General features: G+C 33.6%; 1 protein-coding gene across 1 annotated transcript in view; it reads left to right on the top strand.

Annotated features, from left to right (window-relative positions):
- The window catches only part of LOC149782381 (nephrin-like), a 129,813-nt gene extending 105,892 nt beyond the window's left edge, over positions 1-23,921 (top strand). The window contains exons 17-22 of the mRNA XM_089933776.1: positions 7,290-7,320; positions 15,821-15,837; positions 16,186-16,359; positions 17,880-17,915; positions 18,336-18,478; positions 21,207-23,921. Coding sequence (XP_089789902.1) covers positions 7,290-7,320; positions 15,821-15,837; positions 16,186-16,359; positions 17,880-17,915; positions 18,336-18,478; positions 21,207-21,401 — 596 coding nt within the window. The 3' untranslated portion in view covers positions 21,402-23,921. The remainder of the gene's footprint in view (positions 1-7,289; positions 7,321-15,820; positions 15,838-16,185; positions 16,360-17,879; positions 17,916-18,335; positions 18,479-21,206) is intronic.
- The last annotated feature ends 303 nt before the right edge of the window (positions 23,922-24,224 follow it).

Raw genomic sequence — 24,224 nt, 5'->3', positions numbered from 1 at the left:
ACTTGGCATCATTGCAAATACTACTATTACTTAACCCATTCAAGATCTGTCAAAATAAACAAATTGTCATTTGTCAAAGTTCGGGCATCAAATGGACCGAGAAAAGCAAATCTGACACACATTTCATCAATGTAGGCACCTGCTTGATTTTTTTTCATTTGATTAGAATAATATATAATTAAGAATCATTGACAGTTGACTTGTTTTTAAATGCTTTGTATTATGTATTTATAAATCACATTATGTATGGGTTTATATATAGATATGTAGTAAGTGGATGTATATACCTCAGCTTAAACCTCAGGCCACATTTCATTTTGCTATGGACACCTCGTTACCAGGAAGTTTCATGTGTAATGGGGGCTGACATCAAATATAAACTTATCAGGTATCATTTTGACATACATTGACTGAGAAAGGTGTGATGGAGGCTGGCTTCCTCTATCACACCATTGACATCCATCCCCCTGCTAGGTTGTATGCGTATCTTGTTAACACGCACCCTTGCTTATAGTGTGATCAATGTTTTTGGAACCTGTTGTGTGTGAGTTATCGAGGGAGCAGTGTACGATAATCATGTCATTTTTCATACACATTAATTTCTTATGCAAATGTATCTATGAATTTATCATTATTTCTTGTACCACACTTTGTGCACATTTCTTTTCATTGTTCATTGTTTTGAAAATCATTGTCATACAGCTGCTGGTATAAAAACAGAAATATTCTCTTGTTGGAAGAATAATATTTAGATACAAATGTTTTAAGAAAAGGCACACAAGGTAGTTGTGTACTAAAGAAAATTTGTACACCACATCAGTTATTATTTTTTTGACTTTATATCTATATTTGTTTTAAGCATTTCTTTTCGAAAGCAAGAACTATTTTTGCAGAAAGATTGTTTCCATTTTCAATCCAAATCATCAATTAAGTGCATCATCATTTTTAAGGGTGTGAATTTATTCAGATTTTGTATACTGGTATGATCTCTATGAGCTTGAGCGCTGTTTACTTTGTTGTGGCACCAGCTGACAACTGTTCTGCGAAATGTACTTGCCAATTAGAACTTAGGTCAAATTTGTGTGTGATTTACTGTCTACATTGAACGTACCAAAGACTTTTAAAATGGTACTAACAGCTGCCTTGCTAGACGCTCATCATTAAGAGGTTAGTGTTTCGAGTGGTCTGCCTGGTATCAGGATATAGCGACAGGGTGGGACACCATGCTACATGTCTGCGGCATGATGTCCCGGTGCTAAACATCACTATAAACTGCCACACTGCAGGTATCATAGTGATATGACTGAACAATTGTTAAAGCTACGTTATAAATCTAAATCACACAAACACACATTATCTAATGACATGATTGGGTGTCATGACTTGGTTGGAGTCAGCAATACATAAGTCACGGAATTTCATGAAGAAATAAGATGTCACTGCAGGTCACCATCACCATCATGCCTACCTTTAACACAACAACACAACCAATGGTAGTAAAAGTTGAATTCAGCGGGTCAAGTTTTGATATACACAACCAAAATCCAATTGGATTTATCAGCTGTCAGAACGACCGCCACCACAAAGATAGATGCCGTAAACCACCGTGTGTTGACAAGGCAACAACTCTTCACATCAGGGATCTGATTGTAAAACCACCCGTCACTTTATACATTGTAGAAATGACCATCACGCTTGCACAAAGGATTGCAAAACCTGGAACCAGAAGGAAATTAAAAGAGTGAAATGCACTTCAAATATCCCCATTCCAGAGACCACAAATGATGGAATAATCTAGAACCTCCCGACATAGTCCAACCTTCTCAGCTATGGTAAAGTGATGACAAAAGGAAGATGAAACAGGAGTAAAGTCCTCCTTATGTAGCAACACATTTCACTATTCCTCTTTTAAAACCTCAGAAAAAAACACAAAGGCAATATTAAGTAGTGCCCCAACACTTAAAGCACCAAAAACGAAAAAAGAATCTAAATCCTAAAATGAAGCACAATAGGGTCTGTTTACCCTTACAGATGCATAAAAGGTTTGGTGACTTTGGGGACATGGATACTGTCCTAAAGGTGACTCCAGGCAAACAGACGTAATTGTAACCCCACACTTACTTCTGTTAAGAAGCATACAGAAGTAGTTGTTGTTGGGATGAATGTCATTGTTCAGACCATGATAAGCTATGCATAGCAGCCAGTATAACTATTGGAAGAACAATTCAGGAGTGCCCTGGTAAGAACCACTGGACCATGGGAAGCTTCTGGCAAACTTTGTCATATACCCACTTCAGCGAACCCCAAGACTGGAACCGATGTGGACAGGTGAGACAGTAGTGATGGGTAAAGACATGCACTTTAAATCACTATACAAACTGGAGTCTCGGGCACATTGAAGAGTCCCTTTCTTAAGGTCTAACGTAAATAGTACACCATCTCTATTATTAATTCATAATGAAGAACTCCACTGAAAATGTAATTACTGTGGATTTACAGCCAACTACAAAGATATCAATCTGTTTTTGTTATTTTTTAATTGTTTTTTATATAAAAAAACACAATCCTACAGTGCCATGGCTGCAGAAAAGTCATTTAAAAGGTACTGACATTATCACAATTAAAATTACTTCTTTTTAATCGCCTACTTTGAAAATGTTGACAGGGCTTATGAAGGAGGTTCAACATAATGCCATTGTTTAAATCAAAACTTTACTAGGTATTGCACTAAGCACCACATTACATCAAGTGATTTCATTTAATTCCATTTATATACCCCAAACATGAACTTACGATCAAATTAATTAGACATCAATATTCAACAGCTAACTGCCTACTCCATTTGTTCTGCTCAGGTATTTCAGTGCGCATAACAGTTTGTATGGGAATCAAAGTGCATACATAACTGAGATAAAAAGGAAGAGTTCATTTCAAGACACGATTTGTGTCTATATAACACCAGCCACCAATGTATGTTACATCTGGAACTTGTACGTATTCATGACTAGGTTTGATAACTTGTTCTCCTTCAATCTCTACATTTGGATTATGATTGGAAGGTTACTGATAACCTTCACAGCATTGACCATTTCCAAATCTCTTTAAAGAAAATCAACTCTACCATCAATGAGCCCATTTTACACTCGAAAATTAAGAAATCTTGACTCGGCCAGATTTGCAACAATTTTCAAAACTAGACATAACAGAAATTCCTTTCTAAACGTAAAAAATCCCGTTGAATAATTTACAGCAATTGTATGCCAGACTGCATAAGAAAGCATTCACAAGTCCTCACCGCACTAGAACCAAGCTATCATGGCTCACTGAAGACTGCAAAGAACCAATTAGACAAGTTGAGAAAAATTAGTAAAATTTAACAATTGTCTGACACCCCAAAATTGTAACAGGTACCACATATTAAGGGTAAAGCTCCACATAAAGAATATAAGAACATCATAGAAGAGCTACATTTCTAATTTAAACTACTGTCAATCTATAACAAAATGTATCAGACACAATCTACAAAACAAATGGTTAGGGAATTATCAGCTTTTTCCAACGTCTAAAATTAAACCATATAAACTTCAACTAGAAAGATGACATAATAAACGTACTGGATGATAGTTTTTATTCTTTCTAATAATGTCTCATCATCTAAGTATTCAGTAGATCTTTAAAAGCTGGAAAGTCAAAAAGAGAACTTACATATAATAATCATATCACAAAATGCATGAAGTTCTAATGAAACATTTACGCTTTTCAATAAATCATATATTGGAAACTTTTAATGATTTATGGACCACTGGTAATGTACCAAAGCTTGGAAAGAGGTCGTAGTAATACCTGTTCCCATACCGAGATAGCGCAAATCATATGTACAACCTTCCCATTGATATGACAAGCTATGAATGACTGACCAATGCCAGGCTCATTTGGTTTCGGAGACCAACAACTCAATATCTCCTTTCCAAGTAGCTTCTAACATGACCAAAACAACTATGATTAGATGATGCTTTATGATGATGAAATAACACTTAGTACAAGTTTACTTCGAACGGGAAAAGAAATCTGATACAAAATGGAAATACAGAATAATGGATGTCTACCCACTTTTAGGTCCAACGTTCTTTCGGATTTTTGGAATTCAAGGTATGATTGGACTTCATCCTCTCTGATGGGTATGAGCAAGAGATGGGTTTCGGTTTGGACAGTACTTTTTCTGCTACTTCATTACACCAAAATTAATAACATTACACAGTGTTCGGCTCCTGGTATGGAATACTCCCTATATGTTGATGATTTCCTAACATGTTATTGTTTGAAGCACATGCATATAATTGAAATACAATTACGACAAAGTATAAATAAAATTTAAAATTGTGTCACAATCAATGGATTTCAATTTTCAAAATCAAACCCAGTCTTCACGCAATTCTGTCAGCTACAAAAACAAGATGATGATCCTAAACTCACAATAGACATAACACCTATACTGATTGCTGATGTATTTCAGGTATTTGTTTGGGTCAGAAAATTAACCTTCATTTGTCATGTTAAGAAACTAAAATCTATTTGCTTTAAAAAGCTTGATTTACTCAAAAGACTGGGGTAAAGTTATAAAAGCTGTTCTTAACCAATATAGAATCTTTATAAGATCCTAGCTGGACTACAGTTGTGTTGTTTATGACTAAGCCAGAAAGTCATTTGTAAGGATGACTAACTTAATTCAAGATCAAGCAATATGACTCATTCTGAAAATATTTAGTACAGCTCCATGTGAGAGCCGTTTGGCGGAAGCGAATGCCCACCTCTATCATGTCTTAAGGGAACATTATCAAGTTTAGAGTATGTCCTAAATTAAAGATCCAACTTTTTGAACCTTGTTTTACATATGTTTTCCAACTCAAATACAATACAGTTTACCAAAACAAAACTCATCCAAAACCTTTGGCATTAGATCATATTCCAATCTTGATAATATAAAAATTGATCTTTGAAGTTTCTGTAACATCTAAAATAACCCATAGTAGTTTTCACTATGCAAAAAGGAAAGCATAAGTGACAAATTCTTCCATTTTTTAATACTCTTATGGCAATATTTTTTTACGAATTTAAGAACTACACAACAATTTATTCTGATGGCTAAAGGGATTGTGAAAAGGCTCTTACAGCCTTTATTTGTAGAAATTACACTATACAAATTAGGTTGCATCATGGAGCATCAATATTTTTCAGCTAAAGGCATGGTAATAAACCTTGTCATGAAGTATAGTGGAAACAAGTAGATTTTAAACTCAATCATCTTCTCTGATTCGATATAAGCACTATTGTCATTAGACAATACAAAGTTGGAAAACCCATTATTGACTAGTATTCACGTAATCATACCAAGCTGTTTACCTCTCACAAAATATTGCACTGTTGGTTACCCAGGCATGTCAGTATTAAGGCTAATGAAATGACAGATCAAACTACCAAAAATAGCCCCATCTCTACAACATATGATTGTATAATACCATACACTGATTTTAAACCTGGTATAACAATCTGTATTAATGAAGTGGCAGGTATCAGGGAATGACAATGCTGTGTGTGTTTGTGTGATTTGGCTTTTTATTGTAGCTTTAACAATTTTTCAGTCATATTATTACAAAGTCTGCGGTATGCCACTTTATAGTAACGTCTAGCAGTGGCGCATCATACCGCAAACATGTATTATGATGTCCCACCTAGTCACATTAACCTGACACCAGGTCAGCCAGTCCTAGCACTATCCTGTTAATGATGAGCGCCAATACCATTTTTAAAGTCTTTGGTATGTTTTGGCCGGGGCTCAAACCTGCGACCTCCCACACACAAAGCGGATGCTCAAACTACTTTGGCCACCGTTGCACTTAGATAAATTTTGCTACAAGTGAGTGAAAGAGGTTACTTGTATATCAGAAAGTCTTAATATTTTGGATATTTTCATCCTGTGCTCCTCACTCACATTCCACAGGCAAACAACCTGACTTTGGTTGTTTTTTTTTTAGATCTTATCGTTTTGGTGTGCCAGGTTGCTTAGGTCTACTATTTTTAACAACAAATGCAAATAGTGCAAAAAGTAGTCTGATGCATCATGATTGACCATGAAGAGAATATAATGAATCCATGCCAAATGGTCCATCGTCAGAATATTACCGCCACTTGTTTTGTTTTTGGGGGTTGTTGTTGTTTTGTTTTTTTAGTTGAATTTTATCTTGATTTTCCATTACGTTTTTGTTGTAAATTCATAAATCGTGCTCAACACCCACAAGATAGTCCAACAGTAGATTACTAATCAAGTGCCAGGGATAGATAGCTGGTATATATACATCCCGATTGATGCATTAACTTGCTGCCTATTGATATGCCTTCTGAAAAAATAAAGTCAGAAAACAAGCTAAAATACTTCCTAGGGCTAAGCGTGACATGCTGATTTGGCAAGACCAAACCCATCTCACCCATCTGTCTAGCAAGTATATAGGCTAGTGTAGTATGTTGCATTGAGGATCGTCTCATGGGTCTCCTGTTTACTCAACTACCAGGAACCTTAACTGCATCGACATGGGTCAGAGCCCATGCACAAAACTTGCCTTCATTCAGTCGCCTCTTAAGCATGCAGCAAAGATTGCTTCAGGCCAACTCTACAAACATGGACTATAGCTGGTTGGTACTAATCCAATACAATGAGTCACTACTGACGCTGATTCAATGTTCTTATTGATGTTGTTTTTTCACCACAAGACTTCTAATGATGCCTACATGATACTAGGTAAAAATGATGCTAATATAAGATCTGAGATCCATTATGTGCTCCACAGCAACTAATTTGATGATCTTGGTATCCATGGAGAATACTAGACATGGATTCGACACTTAGGAGTTAAAATAAATAAATGGTCTTCAATGTTGGGGACTTCTTTTTACCCAGCAGATCTTCAACATCATTGAGGGAGTCTTATTGATGCATTGTAATTATTGTTGTAGGTTGAACACCATTTCCAGAACATATTGTTATACATGGTAAACAGTATAAGTGTTGGAGACATAACCACGGGAAAACCCCTGGTAAGAACCATTGACCCATGGGAAGCTACTGGCAACCTTTTGTCGTATACCCAATTTGCTTGTTATAAGGACTCAACATCCACATCAGCAGAGGAGAGATGTCTGTTATTGGTAAAGGCAAGAGTTTTGATTACTCAGTCACACAGGGTCCCATAAGTCTTGTTCTAAAATGCATAATGGTATGTTTTCATTTTTTTCAGAAAACAACATGGGCAGAGAACACACTCAAAGGTATTTAAAAGCACAATGCATTGTTTTCTCCACATTTTAAATCTATTATTGTTTAAAAGAAAATCTGGGTTTTGTCTTCGAATTAACATATTCGTATCATGTCATTGACATCACTATTGTATGTCTTTTTTTTTCCTATGGAAAGAAAATTGCATCAGTAAGTTTGTCAAAACATTTCCGATTTGTCACTAAATGATCTTTCCAGGTATCATTGTAAATGATATCATCCATGTAAGAATCACAATTATCAGTACCAGATGTGATCATATTCAAACGAAATGAAATCACTTTATATTCATAAAATCCATCTTGAAACACGAATGCCAACTTTCCTTTGCCCTTTTCGTCAGTGGAATTTGCCAAAATCCTCTCAGAATTTCAAAGCTGGTGACACACTTTGCATTAATGATTTTATCAATGCAGTCATTGATTCTTGGAAATGGAAATGAGCGTGCTTAGTTATAATGCTCACCTTTCTATAGTCAGTGCACATTCAAAATGTATTTTCTGGTTTCTGAACAAGTATCCATGGTGAACTCCAGTCACTTTTACTCAGTTCTCAGAATCAGTCTCTAGCAAATACTGAATTTCTTTTTTCAAACATTCCTGTTTGAGAGTTTTCAATGTCATGGTATATTGTATTTGTTCTTGTATGAAAATCTGGGAATAAGTGCTCATATCCAAGAAATAACAGTTTTAGATCGTTATTTTTTGTTGCTGCAAATGTGAAAATTTCCGATCTGGATTATACATACTTTCTGAATTCCGACGACTTGTTACTCCAAAGTTAATACAGTCGGATTAAATTCCATGACTTAAACCCTCACTGTGTGGAACAGGTACAACTAAAGTAATTGCCAGATTAACCTGGCTATCTCTATCAGCATACTCCCTTAACATATGTATGTGGCAAAAGTTTTTTGTTTCGCCTTCCAGGAGTATTGGCGATTTAATTTAACTCATTTCCTCTTTTTTTCAACTGTGATAGGACCATACTACTTAGCCTGAAGAGGATTGTGTGGTACATGCAGTAGAGCCAGAACTATATCACCAGACTGAAGAGTCCATTCCTTTCGGTTTTTATCATACCGTAATTTCATTTTTAACTGAATTTAGTGCAGATTCGCTCTTGCAACCTCAAAAAACTTTGACAACTTATACTTAAAATTGGCAACATAATCGAGAAGATTAATTTCAGTATCTTCATTTGAAAGAAGTTTCTCTTTCAACAACTGCAATAGTCCACACATAGTGTGTCCAGAAACGGTTTAAAGGAACTGAATCAAACTATTCTTGAACTGATTCACTAACAGCAAACAATAGTACACGAATGCCTTCATTCAAAACTTTATCCGTATCAAAACAATATGATCATATCATATTTTTCGAAGTATGATGAAATCTTTCTAAAGCCCCTTATTTCTCAGTGTGATAGACAAAAAGATTTGAATTGTTGGATGCCTAATTCGTGCATAACTTGATGGAATATTCCAGGCATAACATTTGACCCTCGATCAGATTGAACAGATTTGGGAGGGACAAAATTAGTATTAAAAAAAAACTTTATCAAAGCTTTTACTATTGTTAGTTTTAATATTCCTCAAAAAAAATGCCTCTGGGAATCTTGCAGATACACATATTATCGTCAGCAAGTATTGGTTACCTGACTTGGTCTTATGTAAGGGACCGACACAATCTACCATAATTCTGCTAAATAGTTCGTCAAAGGCAGGAATAGGTTGAAACAAAGCCTTATAGATCTTCTGATTGGGTTTTCCTACCATGCGACCAGTATGACAAGATCTACAGTATTTACAAACATCGCTTTTCATTTTAGGCCAATATAAGTGGTTCAAGATTTTGTAGTTTCATGGGCCAGATTAAGAATTTCCTGTCTGTACAATTTTAGAACTACTATATGATAGTTCATTGAGCTTTCGTCACCAGCAGGTACCTCAGGTGGTCTCCATTTTGTCATGGAGACCCCATTTATAACGAGATAATAGGTACTTATGTGGATTCAGTTTCACTAATGGCTATTTAAAGCAAACAGGATACCTTATGATCTTTTCCATGTTTGACGACAAGTGATTGCTGTTTGTCACCCTGATTAGAATAAAGATAATGAGTAGTTAAAAGATGATCACTGTGATCAATACCTTCTGATTGATCCAAACAAGGGGTAAAAGTGACCTCATCAAAAACCTGACGAATATATGTGTCAGCTAAAGGAAAACATTCCTGATCAACATCATACTCAATAGGTTTCTTTGTCATAGCTCTAGTAACTGCATAAACGGTATAAACCAGGGATTTCGTTTTCATTAGGATCGACTTTCTGATCTTAATAATGTTTGTCAGCTACAAGTGGATTAACCACAACCTTATCTCCAGCTAAGTCATTGTCTGGTAATACATGCGTACCCTCAACAGGTAAAGAATACACTGTTCTATCACATGTCCTGAGACTATGTTTGATGACACATTTACACAATGGAGAGGAACATTAACAAAGCCACTCTCTAATCCCTGAATAAGAATAGTCTCATTGGAAGAAGACTTCTCAGAAAAAACAAAGTACCTGATAATAAAAGACTATGTTAAGCTCCTTTGTATCTTAAAATGTTAATAGTGATAGGATTGGCCAAATCACCCACGAGTGATATAGAAATCCTCGAGATGAATGGCTCATAATTCTCCATAATACAAGTAGACGGGTTTGCTAGACCCAGTAAATGTAAAGCTTTCAACACATGACCATAACCATGACATCTTACAAAAAAGCATTTGGAATAGGTCTGTCTTGATTATGCTGCTTATTATCAATTTGTAGCAATCAGGAATAAAATGTCCTTTCTTCTTAAAGTACACATAGGACGCGATAAGGACATCTGTTCAATCAGAAACGTACAGATTGAGATTTAGAAGGGCTCATGTTAGACTGAAATATTTGTTTTACCATATGACTGCAAAGTGGAAGACATACTGAAACTTTATTAGGAAAACTAGTCTGCAGTATGAGCAGCATTTTGAAAAGTTTCAAACTTATGCTCATCAAGATCAGTCTTAATGTCACTATAGACGAAGTTCTTCAACTGGTCAACTGATATGAGTCGTCTGTGATTTGTGTAGTCTTTATCAACTTTCTTGGCTAAGCACCACCTATCAAATAGGTGCTCTTTTACTCTTGCAAATTCAACATGTTTCAAAATGAGGAAAATATTTATCTACTTCTTTTCCTCTAAAATCGGGCACTAATATAATATTCTTAGCAACATCAAAAGCTGAATTTGTGTGTAAAATGGGGATGTAATTTTCACTTGCCAGGTCTAATTTTTAAATCTAAATATAAATTATCTTTCTTCATTTCCTTTTTGCATTTGCATTTGCATTTGTTTCTCGTTCTCCTCTTTCTCCAACTACATTTTTTCTTCTTTTTTTTTACTACATTTGTCTCGCTCTCTCTTTTCTTTCTGCAACTGCATTTTCTTCTCTTTTTCTCTTTATCTAATTGCATGTGTTTCTCCTCTTTCTCTCTATGTAACTGTTATCTCACTCTTCCCTCATTACCTAACTGCACCTGTCTTTATTGAAGTTCAAGCTTTCTTAACTGTATTTCATTCTTGTATTTTAATTCCAATTCCATAACTTGTAAATTAGAGTCAGATGGAGACTGACATTAGTAAATCAAAAGCACTGTTATGCAAAACATTATTGTCCACTAAATATTGGCAAGACCATTGTTTAATTCAAGCCTTGTTAAAGACGCTTTTCGCTCAAACAGATTATATTTTCAGGCAAGCTGAAGGAATTCATCTGTGTTTCAAGGAGTCTACTGTATTTTCTGGCCTATAATATCATAGGTTTTTTTACCAGAAAATCTTTGTATTATACTCTGAATTGATTTTATATCGATTATGTCATCCAAATCGCTTTATCATATTTTCGTATGGAACATAATTCTCCAAGATTAATGAAAATAATGTGCAAAAGATATTTCATTTTGGGGAAGAGAATATGTATAAACAAATATAGGATCCCACAGTGAGTATTTGTAACAATTACATGATCGTTATTAATAAAAATTAACACAGATCAGATGTAATTGTACTAAAGCAGCATGCACCAGTAATGTACATTGTTTGTAATATACACTGTTTAAATTTAATTACACATATGTACGTTAGAATTTACATGTTAGAAGATGACTAACCATGACAAAGAAATATTCCATTACAATTTTCTCCTTGCACCTAATAATCAAATAATATGTACGCCTCATTGAGAGACAGACAGACAGATATATTCACGATTGCAAATCTGTATTGTTCACTTAATCGGTGTCTGACTTTACCTGTGAACAAGTGATGTACGATATTATATTATCAAGTATTTCCACGGGTCAAGAGAGTCCTTCTATTTTTAGTTTCCACTTCTATTATTAAAAGAATGACGAGGCTGTGTGGTGGTATTTACATGGTAATAAAATATGCTATGGCTGTATTCAGTCATTCCAAGATAACACATGTTTGAGGTCAAGATTCTGCAAACTAGATCAGATTAGCGAGGCTGCCAATAGTGAAAGGAGGCTTCCCATGGGTACTAGACAGGATATATTTTCACAAAGCTGTTATTTTATATAGATGTCTACATGGAACTGCACCATAGTATCTCCATGACTTATTCAACACAATACCAGTCGAGATCAATATCACATGGAAACCTTCTATCACCAAGACTAAGAACAGAACAATTTAGAAAGAGCTTCTAATACGCTGGTACAGTTATGTATTTAAGGAGAGATATCATGAGCATATATGTGCTTCTAACAGATAATGAAATTTAGTATTTTGATACCAAACGTGTTAAAATAAACAGTAATTACTGCTATCTTCATATAATGTGCATTGTTACACTCTCCTTAGAGGGCCTCAAGGGAGAATATTCCTTGACTAATGAGTCACCCCTATAAATAAAGCATTATTATTGTTATTATTATTATTATTAGTAGTAGTAGTAGTAGTAGTATCATTATTATTACTAATACAATACCATATAGTTAAATACAAAGAGGTTGCTATTATACATTTCTCAGCCAGTGATATTTTTAAAATTGCCGACAGAACGGACAGTAATTTAAAGTACATCTAGCATGAGCAAAGATTAAAAATATTTGCTGCCTAAGTACAGGAGGAGTACATGTACTTTAAACAAAATCTTAATTGTTGGGAATGGTGAGGTCATGATACTTGCAAAGAAAATTAGACAGCATGCAAAAAGTCATTTTTGGGATTTAATCTAATGGAGACTATATGGATATAAGTATTGTGAATATTTAAACCCTGAATGAGTACGGTATTTAAGTTCATAGTTTACATTTACTGTTTCATTTATTAATGTTTTCGCTCTTTGACAGAAACTTCAGCAGCATGGGGGCAATAAGTAAAAATAAAGAACCAAAATATCCATGAAAAGATGAACGTTCTCTCTCTATCCTTTATGTAACTCAAAAAATTGTCCAGTCAGCCTCAATATATGTAGCTAAAAGTGAATAATACATTTAAAATACTTGAAACAATATTTGAAACAAATTAGGTACTTTTAGTTACATGTAATGATCTTGACTGGAATGGTTATTGAGTTGCAGGTGGAATTAATTCTCAATGTTGTGTGAAACGGAGTGAAAAACACAATCCGAGGTGTTGATCGGGCCTCGTCTTATACTCAGCATCGACTTATATAAGGATGAAGGATGGTTGTTGTTGTTGTTGTTGTGGGGTTTAACGCCATTTTTCAGCACACGATAGGCTATATATGGCGGCCAGTATTAATGGTGGAGGAAGAACCGGGGAAAACCCCGGAAAGAACCACCGACCCACGAGAAGCTACTGGCATGCTTTCTCACATATCTACATTGGCTGAATCTGAGACTCGAACCGGCGCAGACAGAGGTGAGATGGCAGTGATCAGTAACGGCGAACGCTTTAGACCACTCGGCCACTCGGGGCCCCCGATGAAGGATTGAAAATTGTGCCAAAATTTGCTGATTCAACTTATACTCCACAAAGACTTATAGGCCGGCAAATAAGCTAACTGTTCCTGGGTAGGATTTGAAACAAAGACCTCCACTTTAGCTGACATTGTAAAAGCTTGTTTGTTTTACTGATGATTTCTAGAACGTGAAATAATAACTGGGATTCAAAAATTCCAAAAGAAGGTGAATTTAAATTTCAAAAACAAAGTTTTCTAAAATATTTTAGCGAAACTCGCTTCCCAAGGATGAGCACCATATTTTATGTTATGAGTCTATGATCCTGAAATAAGTAACAGAGAGACAAAAAGCATTTGTAAAATTTAACAAATAATTTATTTCCCTAGAATACAAACTGAACATGAGATAAAATAACTTATTGTATTACTAATCAAATCCCCACATAATCTAAGAAGTACAGACACAAGACCTGATGATATAAAGCCCTGAATAAAATTCAGTACAAGTTCAGAATAAATCCAAAATATGACAGCAATGATGTGCTTTTTGGTAGCTTGTAGAATGTTGAAGTGCCAACAGTCTTTTGTAGAATCACAGTAATATAATTCCAGGTTTTAATTCATTATCATTTCCAATGAATGTCTTTTTTCCAAGCATTTTATCAGTGAACGTTTTAGTTTCCAGAGAAAATAATCACTTGAATTCAATAAATTGAAGAAATGAATTGTCCAGCCCCAAAATTAAATACTGGACATAACATATAACACAATTTAAAAGCACTAGGTCATAAAGCACGACTGGAAAAATCATCTCTGTTGCAAGGTTTTATAGTTCTCTACTTGACCTCAGTTCACAATTGGCGGTTTCTATATATATAAAAAATTACCTAATGGAGAAAAAAACAACTACTAGAATGATCATGATGTTAGCATGGATGATGTAAATTTCCCGTAGGAAATTCCAAAACCTAGACCTAGACCCGAATAAAAAATATTTACTTCTATAAATAATATTATTGATTTTAGTCCTATAGACATAAAGAATAACTTAACTATGTATCCGTTGTTTATACATCATAAGATAGAAATAATTAATTTGGGTGAAACAGAAATACACTCAATTTTGAATAAGGTCAAGTCCACCATACAACGTTACATTGAAATAGAATGTAATGAAATAAAACATAAACACAACGAAACCAACAAACAATTAAATAAAATATATATGACACTTCACACATACTCTATCAAAACTATATGGCTCCTGCATGTATATCATCCATTTGGAAAACCTAATTTTGATTTCTCAAGTTCAGTCTCGTCCATTTTTAACATTAGTGTAGAAAACATACTTTTAACGTGTATTAAACATATGAGTCAGTTTTGGTTTGTAGGAAGAATTTGACTTGCATGTATCCAATGTATGACTGTCTCGCTATAATTGGTGTGGTATGCATAGCAACAACAATTAATGTGTTTAACTTATTTTAAGTTTCCTCTTAGAACATTTGAATCAATTTTGTTCTAAAAGTCTTTTGTTTTATGTGTTACACCATAATTATACTTGGGACGCCTTACCTTGCAAAACTGTAGCTTCCATTGCAATAAGATTTAAAATCGTTTTCAGTTAATTATCCTCAAATGCTCACACAATTTTACTTAAAATTGTTAGGAGCAGTTCTTACAGAGTATTCTGTGAAAATTTATTGAAGCCCATAATTGTGGTTTGGCATTAATAGCAGCCAAACAGTAAAACTTATTTTCAATTAATAGTTTGGCATAGATGAGCCAGCTTTGATTAAGCCTGGTAGCAAATCCTATGTGACTTCCATATCAATCAGGTGAAAAATCTACAAATGATGCTCATTTCCCATCAGGTATGGGTATAGTTATAAACATATGAATAAAGACTTTATATAACAATTGTATCTGCAGAAACATGTGGACATATTGAGTCATAATGTGAAAACCTTTCACATTCATATGAAAACTATATATACAATTTGTGGTTCAACTTAAGTCGCTCAAAGTAGACCTTTATCGAATAGCAATACATTGATCAAATACCTGAGAGCTACTGTTACAGTCTTTTTTTTGGGGGGGGTGGGGGCTTTTTATGGGGGGGGGGCAAATTACCTGCATCATTACTAATACAGTTGATGCTTAGCACAATCTGTATCAGATGAATGATCTCAATTCCCCATGTGCCTCTTGCTTAAAATGAAGTCCGTCTTTTTTCAGAATATTTACTTGTATTTCGAAATATTCTGTCAGATAAGGGATGATGTGCCTAAATATTGGAAAGCAAAAATAATAGATAAATAAGGATAGGTATAAGTAAAGTTTAACTTCACGGTCCGATATCCTATAACGTACCCAAATTGTCAGTTTAAAGTCAGTGATGCAGTATTACACCCTAATTGTGAATTACTTTAGACACTTAGTGGCAATGCCTCTAACTTCTAAAGCAGTACATCAAATACAATTTGCTTTCTTGTGTATTTTACAGGCAAAGACCAGAGAGTGGTAAGATTTACCCACTTTATTTCACCCAGAGTTGCGAGCATGTGACATTTTGGTTGTACATGAATGTTTCGGTGTGCTGGTGTGCGGATGTGTGGGTGAACAGTTTAAGTGAAATGTTTTCTTCAGTACCTAAGTTCATTAACTATACATATATTTGTAAATGACATATTTGAAAGGTGTATTTAAAGAAAATAAAGCCTATAATTATATGTATACCTCGCATGTTTTGGCCGTTTAAAAATATTTAAGCTTTCTATGTTACAATGAATAGTTACTAATATTAGTACCCTATTGGTGTTAGAAATGCAATTTTAAACCTAAATTGAATATACAATTTGATGACAATAGGACTAGTGAACAACCCAGTGTATGACACCTCAGGACCACTACCTGGACCATCGACTGGCAGTTCAGTTGCTGAGTATGCTGTTGTGGTCAAACAAAAGAAAACAGCAGCACAGCTAAAGGACCCATGCAATGTCTATGCCCAGGTTAACAAGAAAAGTATGAACACATTTAAAGGTAGGTTTCTTCTAATCCTTCTGGTTCAATTCAAACCAAATATATACCATAAGGAAATTGATTCTGCCAAAATGTTATACTCTCATTTCCAAAAGGCCATTAAAATATATGTATGAAAATCGATTAATATATTAGAACAGTGGTTAAGATTTGCATTGTTCTACTCACAATTCTTCATGTCTTTGTTTATTCTTGCTCCGTCCAGCCATTTTAATATTTTTTATTCCGCTGAAAACTGTAAATGTGATGAAGATGTGCGACGTATAATTTACACACAGTGGTCTAGATTTGCCTTTATTATTTACTTTTATTTAGATCTTACATTGCTTATCTCTGTAAAATTTGGTTCACCTGTTAAACTAGTGGAGTAAATGCGCTTGTTACTATACATAATTTTACAGTTGCTACAGAATTGAAGTTCTTGTACATATTTTATCAATGATCCATCCTTGATCTCTGTTTTCATTTTCTCAGCATAATTCAAGACCCTTATAAGCATGCAGTTTGAAACCATGTATACATTTTACACTAGTGGTCCAGATGTGCCAGTTTTTATTCACAGGATGGAAATGATAATATTCCTAACATTTAATCCAGTCTATTCATAATCATTGATGCAGTTTCCAGAGAATAACTGCAAATCCATTCAACATATCCATGGAATGTGTTATTTGTATTAAACTGTTTTGGTAGGCATGCCTTTCATTATTCACAATTGTTCAGTTGCATTATTTGTAATGACTTAGTTTTTTTAAAACTGATTATCAATAATTCACGCTTTCATTTACAGGGCAAAACACAAAGTGAGCAACACTTTGTAGTACATTTTTGAACTACAAACTGCATGCATATGAATCTTTTGATAAATGATTGTCTTCTATAAGATATTTTGTCTTGGTGTAAATGACTGCATATTCTTGTGGAACCTTTAGATGGAAAAAATAATCGGGCTAGCCAAGTAAATAACGTATTGTTCCCCAGCAAATTTGGGGCATTTTGTTCAAAATCCATCCAAATATTGAAATGATTGGCAACTAATAGTTGGTGACTCTCTTTGATCCAATAAACTGAGCTGTGGATGCCAGAGAGCATATTGCTGCTGTTTTAGATTTGAAATACTTTTGCATTAAGACATTTTCTGACAAATGTAATGTATGGGTTCAAATTAAACTGTCGTTCACTCGCACAAGCTCTATGAGTTGTGGGTGTCTCAGATCTCATATATCTGGCTTGATATTATAATTTTTTAAGCATCATGATCTGACTTTTTGTCATTAATGGTAACAAGCTTTTGATGTGATTTATTTACTTTTGTCTCTCTTGCACTTACAGCAGATGATGTCCTTGTGCTAGACATCACTATAAACTGCGACATTGCAGACATCGTAGCGATATGACTGAAACATTGTTAAAGCTACATTAAAAATCCAAATCTCCTCACATCACATATAAATGTTATTTATCCATTTTTTTTCATCAAGATACTTAAGTGTCATTTATTTCTGTATTTATTATTATAGGAAAAGACAAAAGAAAGCAAGGGAAAAAAGCAGGCGGTATGTTCACGATATTTGGAGTATTCTTATATTATACTTCAAAGATTATACTAATTGTTAAGATCCATTTGTTTCGATGAACAATTTGGCATCCCTTCTGATTTTTGTGTTATCATCTTTAGTGAATTCAGAATCAACTTTTATGCATTCAAAGTTGGTAAACATAATTCAATCTGCAACCTAAATTGAAAATTCAGCCTAAATGTCATCTGAAGAAAATAAGTTTTAATTAATCATGTTGTTGCTGTGTGTAACTTTAAACTTAGGATAGCAACATAATCTGTAGGCCTCTGCAATTTTCACAGTCTCTCGTGTATAAAATGTAAATCATGAACAGGAATATAGGCTTGCGTTGCAAACTTAATTATTCATAAATTTAACTGTATTAAAAATTTGTAAGAAAAGGTAAAATTATTTTAGGAGATATATATGAACATGCTGACTTGACACGAAAAACAACAGCTCCAGACAACTTGTATGAGAATTCAGGATGTATAGTAGAAAACCCTTCTGGAGAAAATATATATGAAGATCCAGGAATATCAACACCAAATGGGATACAGGTATGTATATCGTATTGACCTTGAATCAATCTTAAAGTTCCATCATGCCATTCAATTTTAATAGATATTATTCTACTTTGTCAAAACTGACCACGTAGATTATTTATATTTTTGTTCATTACTCAACCTTATTGGATTATGATGTTCACTTTATTTGGAAATCCCAAGTAGAGCTCTTTTAGAAAATATGTCTGCCTGACCAGAACACAGATGATAAATTTTGCCTCATTATGTACACATATTTAAACTCTCATATATGAAGTACAGGTGAGATTGATAGACACATATCGTCGGGGGTTTTGAAACATGCAATTTAAATATGACCCACTTATGACATGAAAATTATGTATTGTGTGGGTTTTACTAAACAAATAGGTATGGACCAGAGCATCAATTTTAATTATCCTTGAATCGCAACATTATATTACCAACATTATTAATAAATATACTTATGATCGCTGTTTGGGCCATCTGATAAGCCTTTGTGCAGTATTAAAAGCTGGATGTGTGAAAGTGATAATAAAATGTAATCGCTTGGTTTGTTTTCAGTATGAGATAAACTTGTATGTTTAATTTTCAGTTAAATACTGATAACATTTTGGTACATTACATTCTTCAATTTCCATGACAATTAATGTAGCAGATGTTAATGTCTCATGGATCATATCATCTTATTCAATGGAAATCTATAATGTTATTCAAACTTAGTTGTGCATTGGTTATCTGAAGTAGATATGATTGAATTTCCTGCAAAATAAATATCATCCAGTTTTGTACCTATATTACTTTTAAGCTTTGTCTAAGTTGAATTGTTCTAGCTGTTCATCCAAAGCACACACATACACACAGTCCATGTTACCCCTGATAGAGCATTGAAATTAAAAATTGACACAGTAGGAAGGATTATTATATTCCATGTGAATTTGTCAAACATAGGATCTGCTCTGGAAATATTCTGTACATATTGCCAAAATGACACTAAAAACAACAGTTATCCAAGAGGTGTCAGAAATACTGGCAACGTATAAAATGTACAACGATGTGTGATGATAAAATTTTCTGAATAAATCTTCACCTCTTCAAGAATAGGCAAGATTGGTCCCATAAACCATCAATCGGTGTCACTACAGTTATAGGGGATTATTGATCAAACTATTATAATAATACTAAATTATATTATGTGTATTCATACAGATTATACCTTGTTTAAATCAAACATTCACATCACGCAATACCTCTCTCTTTAAACATATGCCTATTTCCATATCCCTTAGCTACCTATTCATTTATCTACTTTTCTATCTTGTATATGCCGTTTTTGCTTTTGTAACTCTATCTGCATGATAACCTATCTTTTTGTTCTTATATATATATATATATATATATATATATATATATATATATATATATATATATATATATATATATATATATATATATATATATATATATATATATATATATTAACATATAATGTGTATATATACCATGTTTGAACAATTTCATGATTGACAGTTGGTTTTAAGTTGCAAATGAAAGGCGAACAAAAGTTCATATGATTTCTCACAAACTTGCTGTATATTTTACTAATGATTTAAAGGTTTCTCTCATGAGTCATCCTATCTCCTGACACAGAATGTGTTTATAATCCTAAGTTTTAATATAAGCCTCGGTTATTGAGAGTATTAGCAAATGTCTGAAAGATATATTTTCCTTCCTTTCAATCAATGGATGACACTGAAGAGAAGGATGCCAGCACCAAACGAATGCACTGTTATTAAAAATAATATGCATTTTTATTTAATAAAAGCAATATATGTAGAAGAAAATCCAGTACAATGGGAATTGCAATTACAAACCAAGATAGATTTTCCTGACAAAACGTGTATTAACACATATATACCAAAAATATATATGTGGGTTACAGTTCATTATATTATTGATACAAAGGTGTTACACTGATGTTAAGATCACATGGTGAAGTTCATTCAGAACTCTCGTTCTATAAACATACTTGGAATTGGACATATTGTGCACTGCTTGTGTTGATCAGATCATATGATTATGTTTACATTCTGTTTGATTATGAAATATTTCACAACTATTACATTTTGCTACATTTATCCTCCTTCATAAGGTATGCTAGGGCTGTACATCTTTTATCATCTAATGAAGATGATGCTTCTAGCATGATTCACTATATTTCTTTCTTCTTCACATTTTGGGAGCCATTCAACTTCATGTGATTATTTGAGACATGTTCTCCCAAACTTGTTTTGGAGGCTTCTTTACTAACTGTTTGATTTATAAGAAACCCTATTGCAACTTAGACTGGCCGCTTTATAACTATCACATTATATGGAAATGTAAGTTAGATGAGAAGTCACTTGTTAAAATGCCTAACAATTACACTATTAAAACAATGTACAACATACAGCTGTTGTCTCGCAAGCATGAAGATTTCTAATGATTATTTTTAGAATTAGTGAGTAGTTTTTCAAGCATGAGACTATGAAGATTTAGTGCAGAAATTGCTTTTGATATTTATCAACCTGGCTACGTGTTACTGATCTAATATATTATTTAATAACTAATATCTAGATACAATTTGCTGATATACTGATATTTTATTGTGATTGAATGAAACTTTGATTTTATTATCATTTTTATAATTTTCATTGAAACGTTTAAAAGAAAATAATATTTGAATTAATTCTGACTATTTCAGGTGAATGCTGAAGGTTTACATTATGCTGACTTGCAGTTAAATCCACCAGAAACCATAAATGGCAAACCAATAATCCGAGGTTTAGAAAACCGCACAGCGTATGCCACGATAGCCTATGGCAAGAAGGGAGAAGTGCTTCCTGATAGTGATGTGGAACAGTTGAAAACTGTTGACAAGGGGAAAATGGATGACTGAACAGGAGTAACAAAAACAATAAATATATTCATGCTTAATGAAGTCTTGTTTATGTTATAAAAATGTATAATAAGCTTTAACTTAGTAATGTATATATTCCAGAAGACATTGTTGACATTAATTCACAATGACACTTTTTAACAGATTTTCTCCAATATGATATCTTAAAACGGAGCCTCTTTTTCATCCAACTTATGCCATCACATTTTGAAAAACTTGTTATTACTATTTATCCTAACTGACTTTTCATATATGTATGGAGTTTCACTGAAACACTTGTTACGATAACTAGTTAGTCTTAAATGAAAATGATGCCCCATATACCTAAAGTATAGTTGCGATGTTTGCCTTCTGGAAAATCTTGTCTCTTCTATTCTTTGATGGCTGGTCATATCAGTATTCGCTTTCACTAGAAGACATTTTGAAAATCTTGTTATTGCTTGATCTTAAACAATACAATAACAACTAAACAAAGCAATATAAATAAAATACTTATTCTAGCATGTCTGCTAAAATCTGATTGTGCAATCTGTCGTTCCATTTTATCTCCCCTTTGCCAAATGTTGGCAATTTTCATGAAAGGTTCAAATATAGCATGGACCCTTATTATCCCAATGTACTTAACATGCTTCAAAGAATCGGCTTGCATTTGGCCCAAATTCCAAAGATAAAGTAATCAATTAACAGCTTACTGTGTACACATGCCAGCTATGCTTTAGCAACGCTAATCCTATTGCTCTACCATTTATAACAACATGGGTGGACCATTTCTTGTTCCCAATTAGGTTCTATCATATATGTTAGTGAGATTTCGGTGATTGGATATCTTGAACATAAAGGGAATTGAAAGACTCAACAGCATCATTATGAAACGTACTGTATTGACAACATGGCTATAAAACAATATTAAACCATTTAACAGACCTTTCATATTCTAACTTTCAATATCTAACCAGGTCAGCATACCCATCTTAAATTGTCTGAGATCCATCAAGAAATCATGCCCTTACTTAAACTGTGGTCTGTGTGTATTTATCACATTTTGGACAAGTTGTCGAATGAGAGGTGTCAGTAAATACAACGTAACTAATCACTTAGCTAATAATGTAGAATGTAAGTAAGCAAAGCAAAAGTATATTAACTTAAAAAAGCAAAATACAGATATAATTCGTAGAAATATGTATGGATTTTGACCATTGTCAAACATACATAAAGATTTTAAAAATCTTCCAACAAATATGGGTGCCATTATTAAAAATAACAAGGATATTTAAATAATGTGTACCAAACATTCGAGGCCAAATATGACCGAAAGCATCTTATGAATGTTATTCACATTTATTGAAATAATGCAACGCTGCTTTCTAATATGACTGTCATTACTTAACCATGAACAATCATGAAATAACTGCTAATGAAATACCAATGAACAAACCGTGACTAAATTGTACAGAGATCATTCTGGCATGAAAGTCTTCCAGTCTTGCACTAGCTATATCAATCCATTATCAAATATTGACTATATTTCTAAAAAAAAAAAAAAAAGAAAAAATAATGAACTTTTCTGAAGAAAAACTAGAAGAATAATTTAAACATAAATAATGCAGATACACCATCTAATATAATCAAACCAACTGAAACAATGATACCATGAAACAACATTTTTAAATCTGTCAGTGGAATGGACCTCATTTCACAAAAGTCCTCTCAGCATAAAGCCCTCAAGCATTTACATTTGCCAAAATAATCAAATTCAGTGTGCAATTTTGGATGACATAAAGCATATTTTAAAATTAAGAAAGCGGCAGTAACTAATCCTTGTTTATATCCAGCTGTTCTTCCATTTGGTTTTTAAACAAAAGATATAAGCCAGTTGGGTGATCTCTGGTCCAGTTGTTGACTGATTCATTTGTAACGCTGCTCCATTTGTTTCTGACAATCAATACATTCAAGGTGTAAGGTATTAATTGTTAAACTGTTTTGTCTTGTGTACATATAACAACACTGACAGATTTGTATCCCGCTTCATTCTGAGTCCACTGAAATTTATCATTGCCATTGTTTCAAAGTTAGCAATTATGACACCAGTTTTTGAACTGTCAAACCTTGGGCAATAAACAATTCAGATTGCAGCATAGTTTGATATCATGGTACATGTTGATACAATGTTCACTTTCCATGGCCTTGGGTTCAAGTTCAACAGACAACCCTCAATTTCTAGACAACAAAACTCAGCAATTATAAGGAATAATACAAGTGAATAAATTGGCTTCTAATATATTTGAATTAGTTGTTTCTGGGAATAACAGCGTTGATCGATTTGATGAGATCTTGTCTGTTGTTTTGTTTTTGCATTGTATTTTGCATTGTATAATAATATGATTGCATTCTTCTATGTATTATATTTGTGTGTTTCTCAAATTAAATACATTTTGTTATAAGCCTTTTAAAAGATCAACCATCACAATTCCTATTTTGTATAATATGTATTTCAACCAGATTCTGGGAATAAAGTTGTTTGCAAATAAAGATGTTTATTTGTTTATTTCCAGCTTATTTGCACATCGGACCAAGGTCATTTATGGTAAGGTACTTGCATCAATTGTGCATTGTCTCTCATGAGTTATATCTGTCCAACCAAAAACAAGTGCAAATTCACTTGTGTCATCATGCACCATTGTCCATTGTTTCTTGAACAGAAGAATGCTTGATTTGGAAGGTGCAATATACTGCCTTATTTGTACTGCACTCCCTTACATTAATAAAAAATGTTTGCTTTGAAAAATTCTTACAGATATACTGGTAACTAAACTAGACTAGCTC

The sequence above is a fragment of the Sinohyriopsis cumingii genome, chromosome 15 (genome assembly GCF_028554795.1).
Source record: "Sinohyriopsis cumingii isolate HCF-2022 chromosome 15, ASM2855479v2, whole genome shotgun sequence".
Lineage (NCBI taxonomy): Eukaryota > Metazoa > Mollusca > Bivalvia > Unionida > Unionidae > Sinohyriopsis > Sinohyriopsis cumingii.
This window is presented reverse-complemented; position numbering and strand designations above follow the sequence as displayed.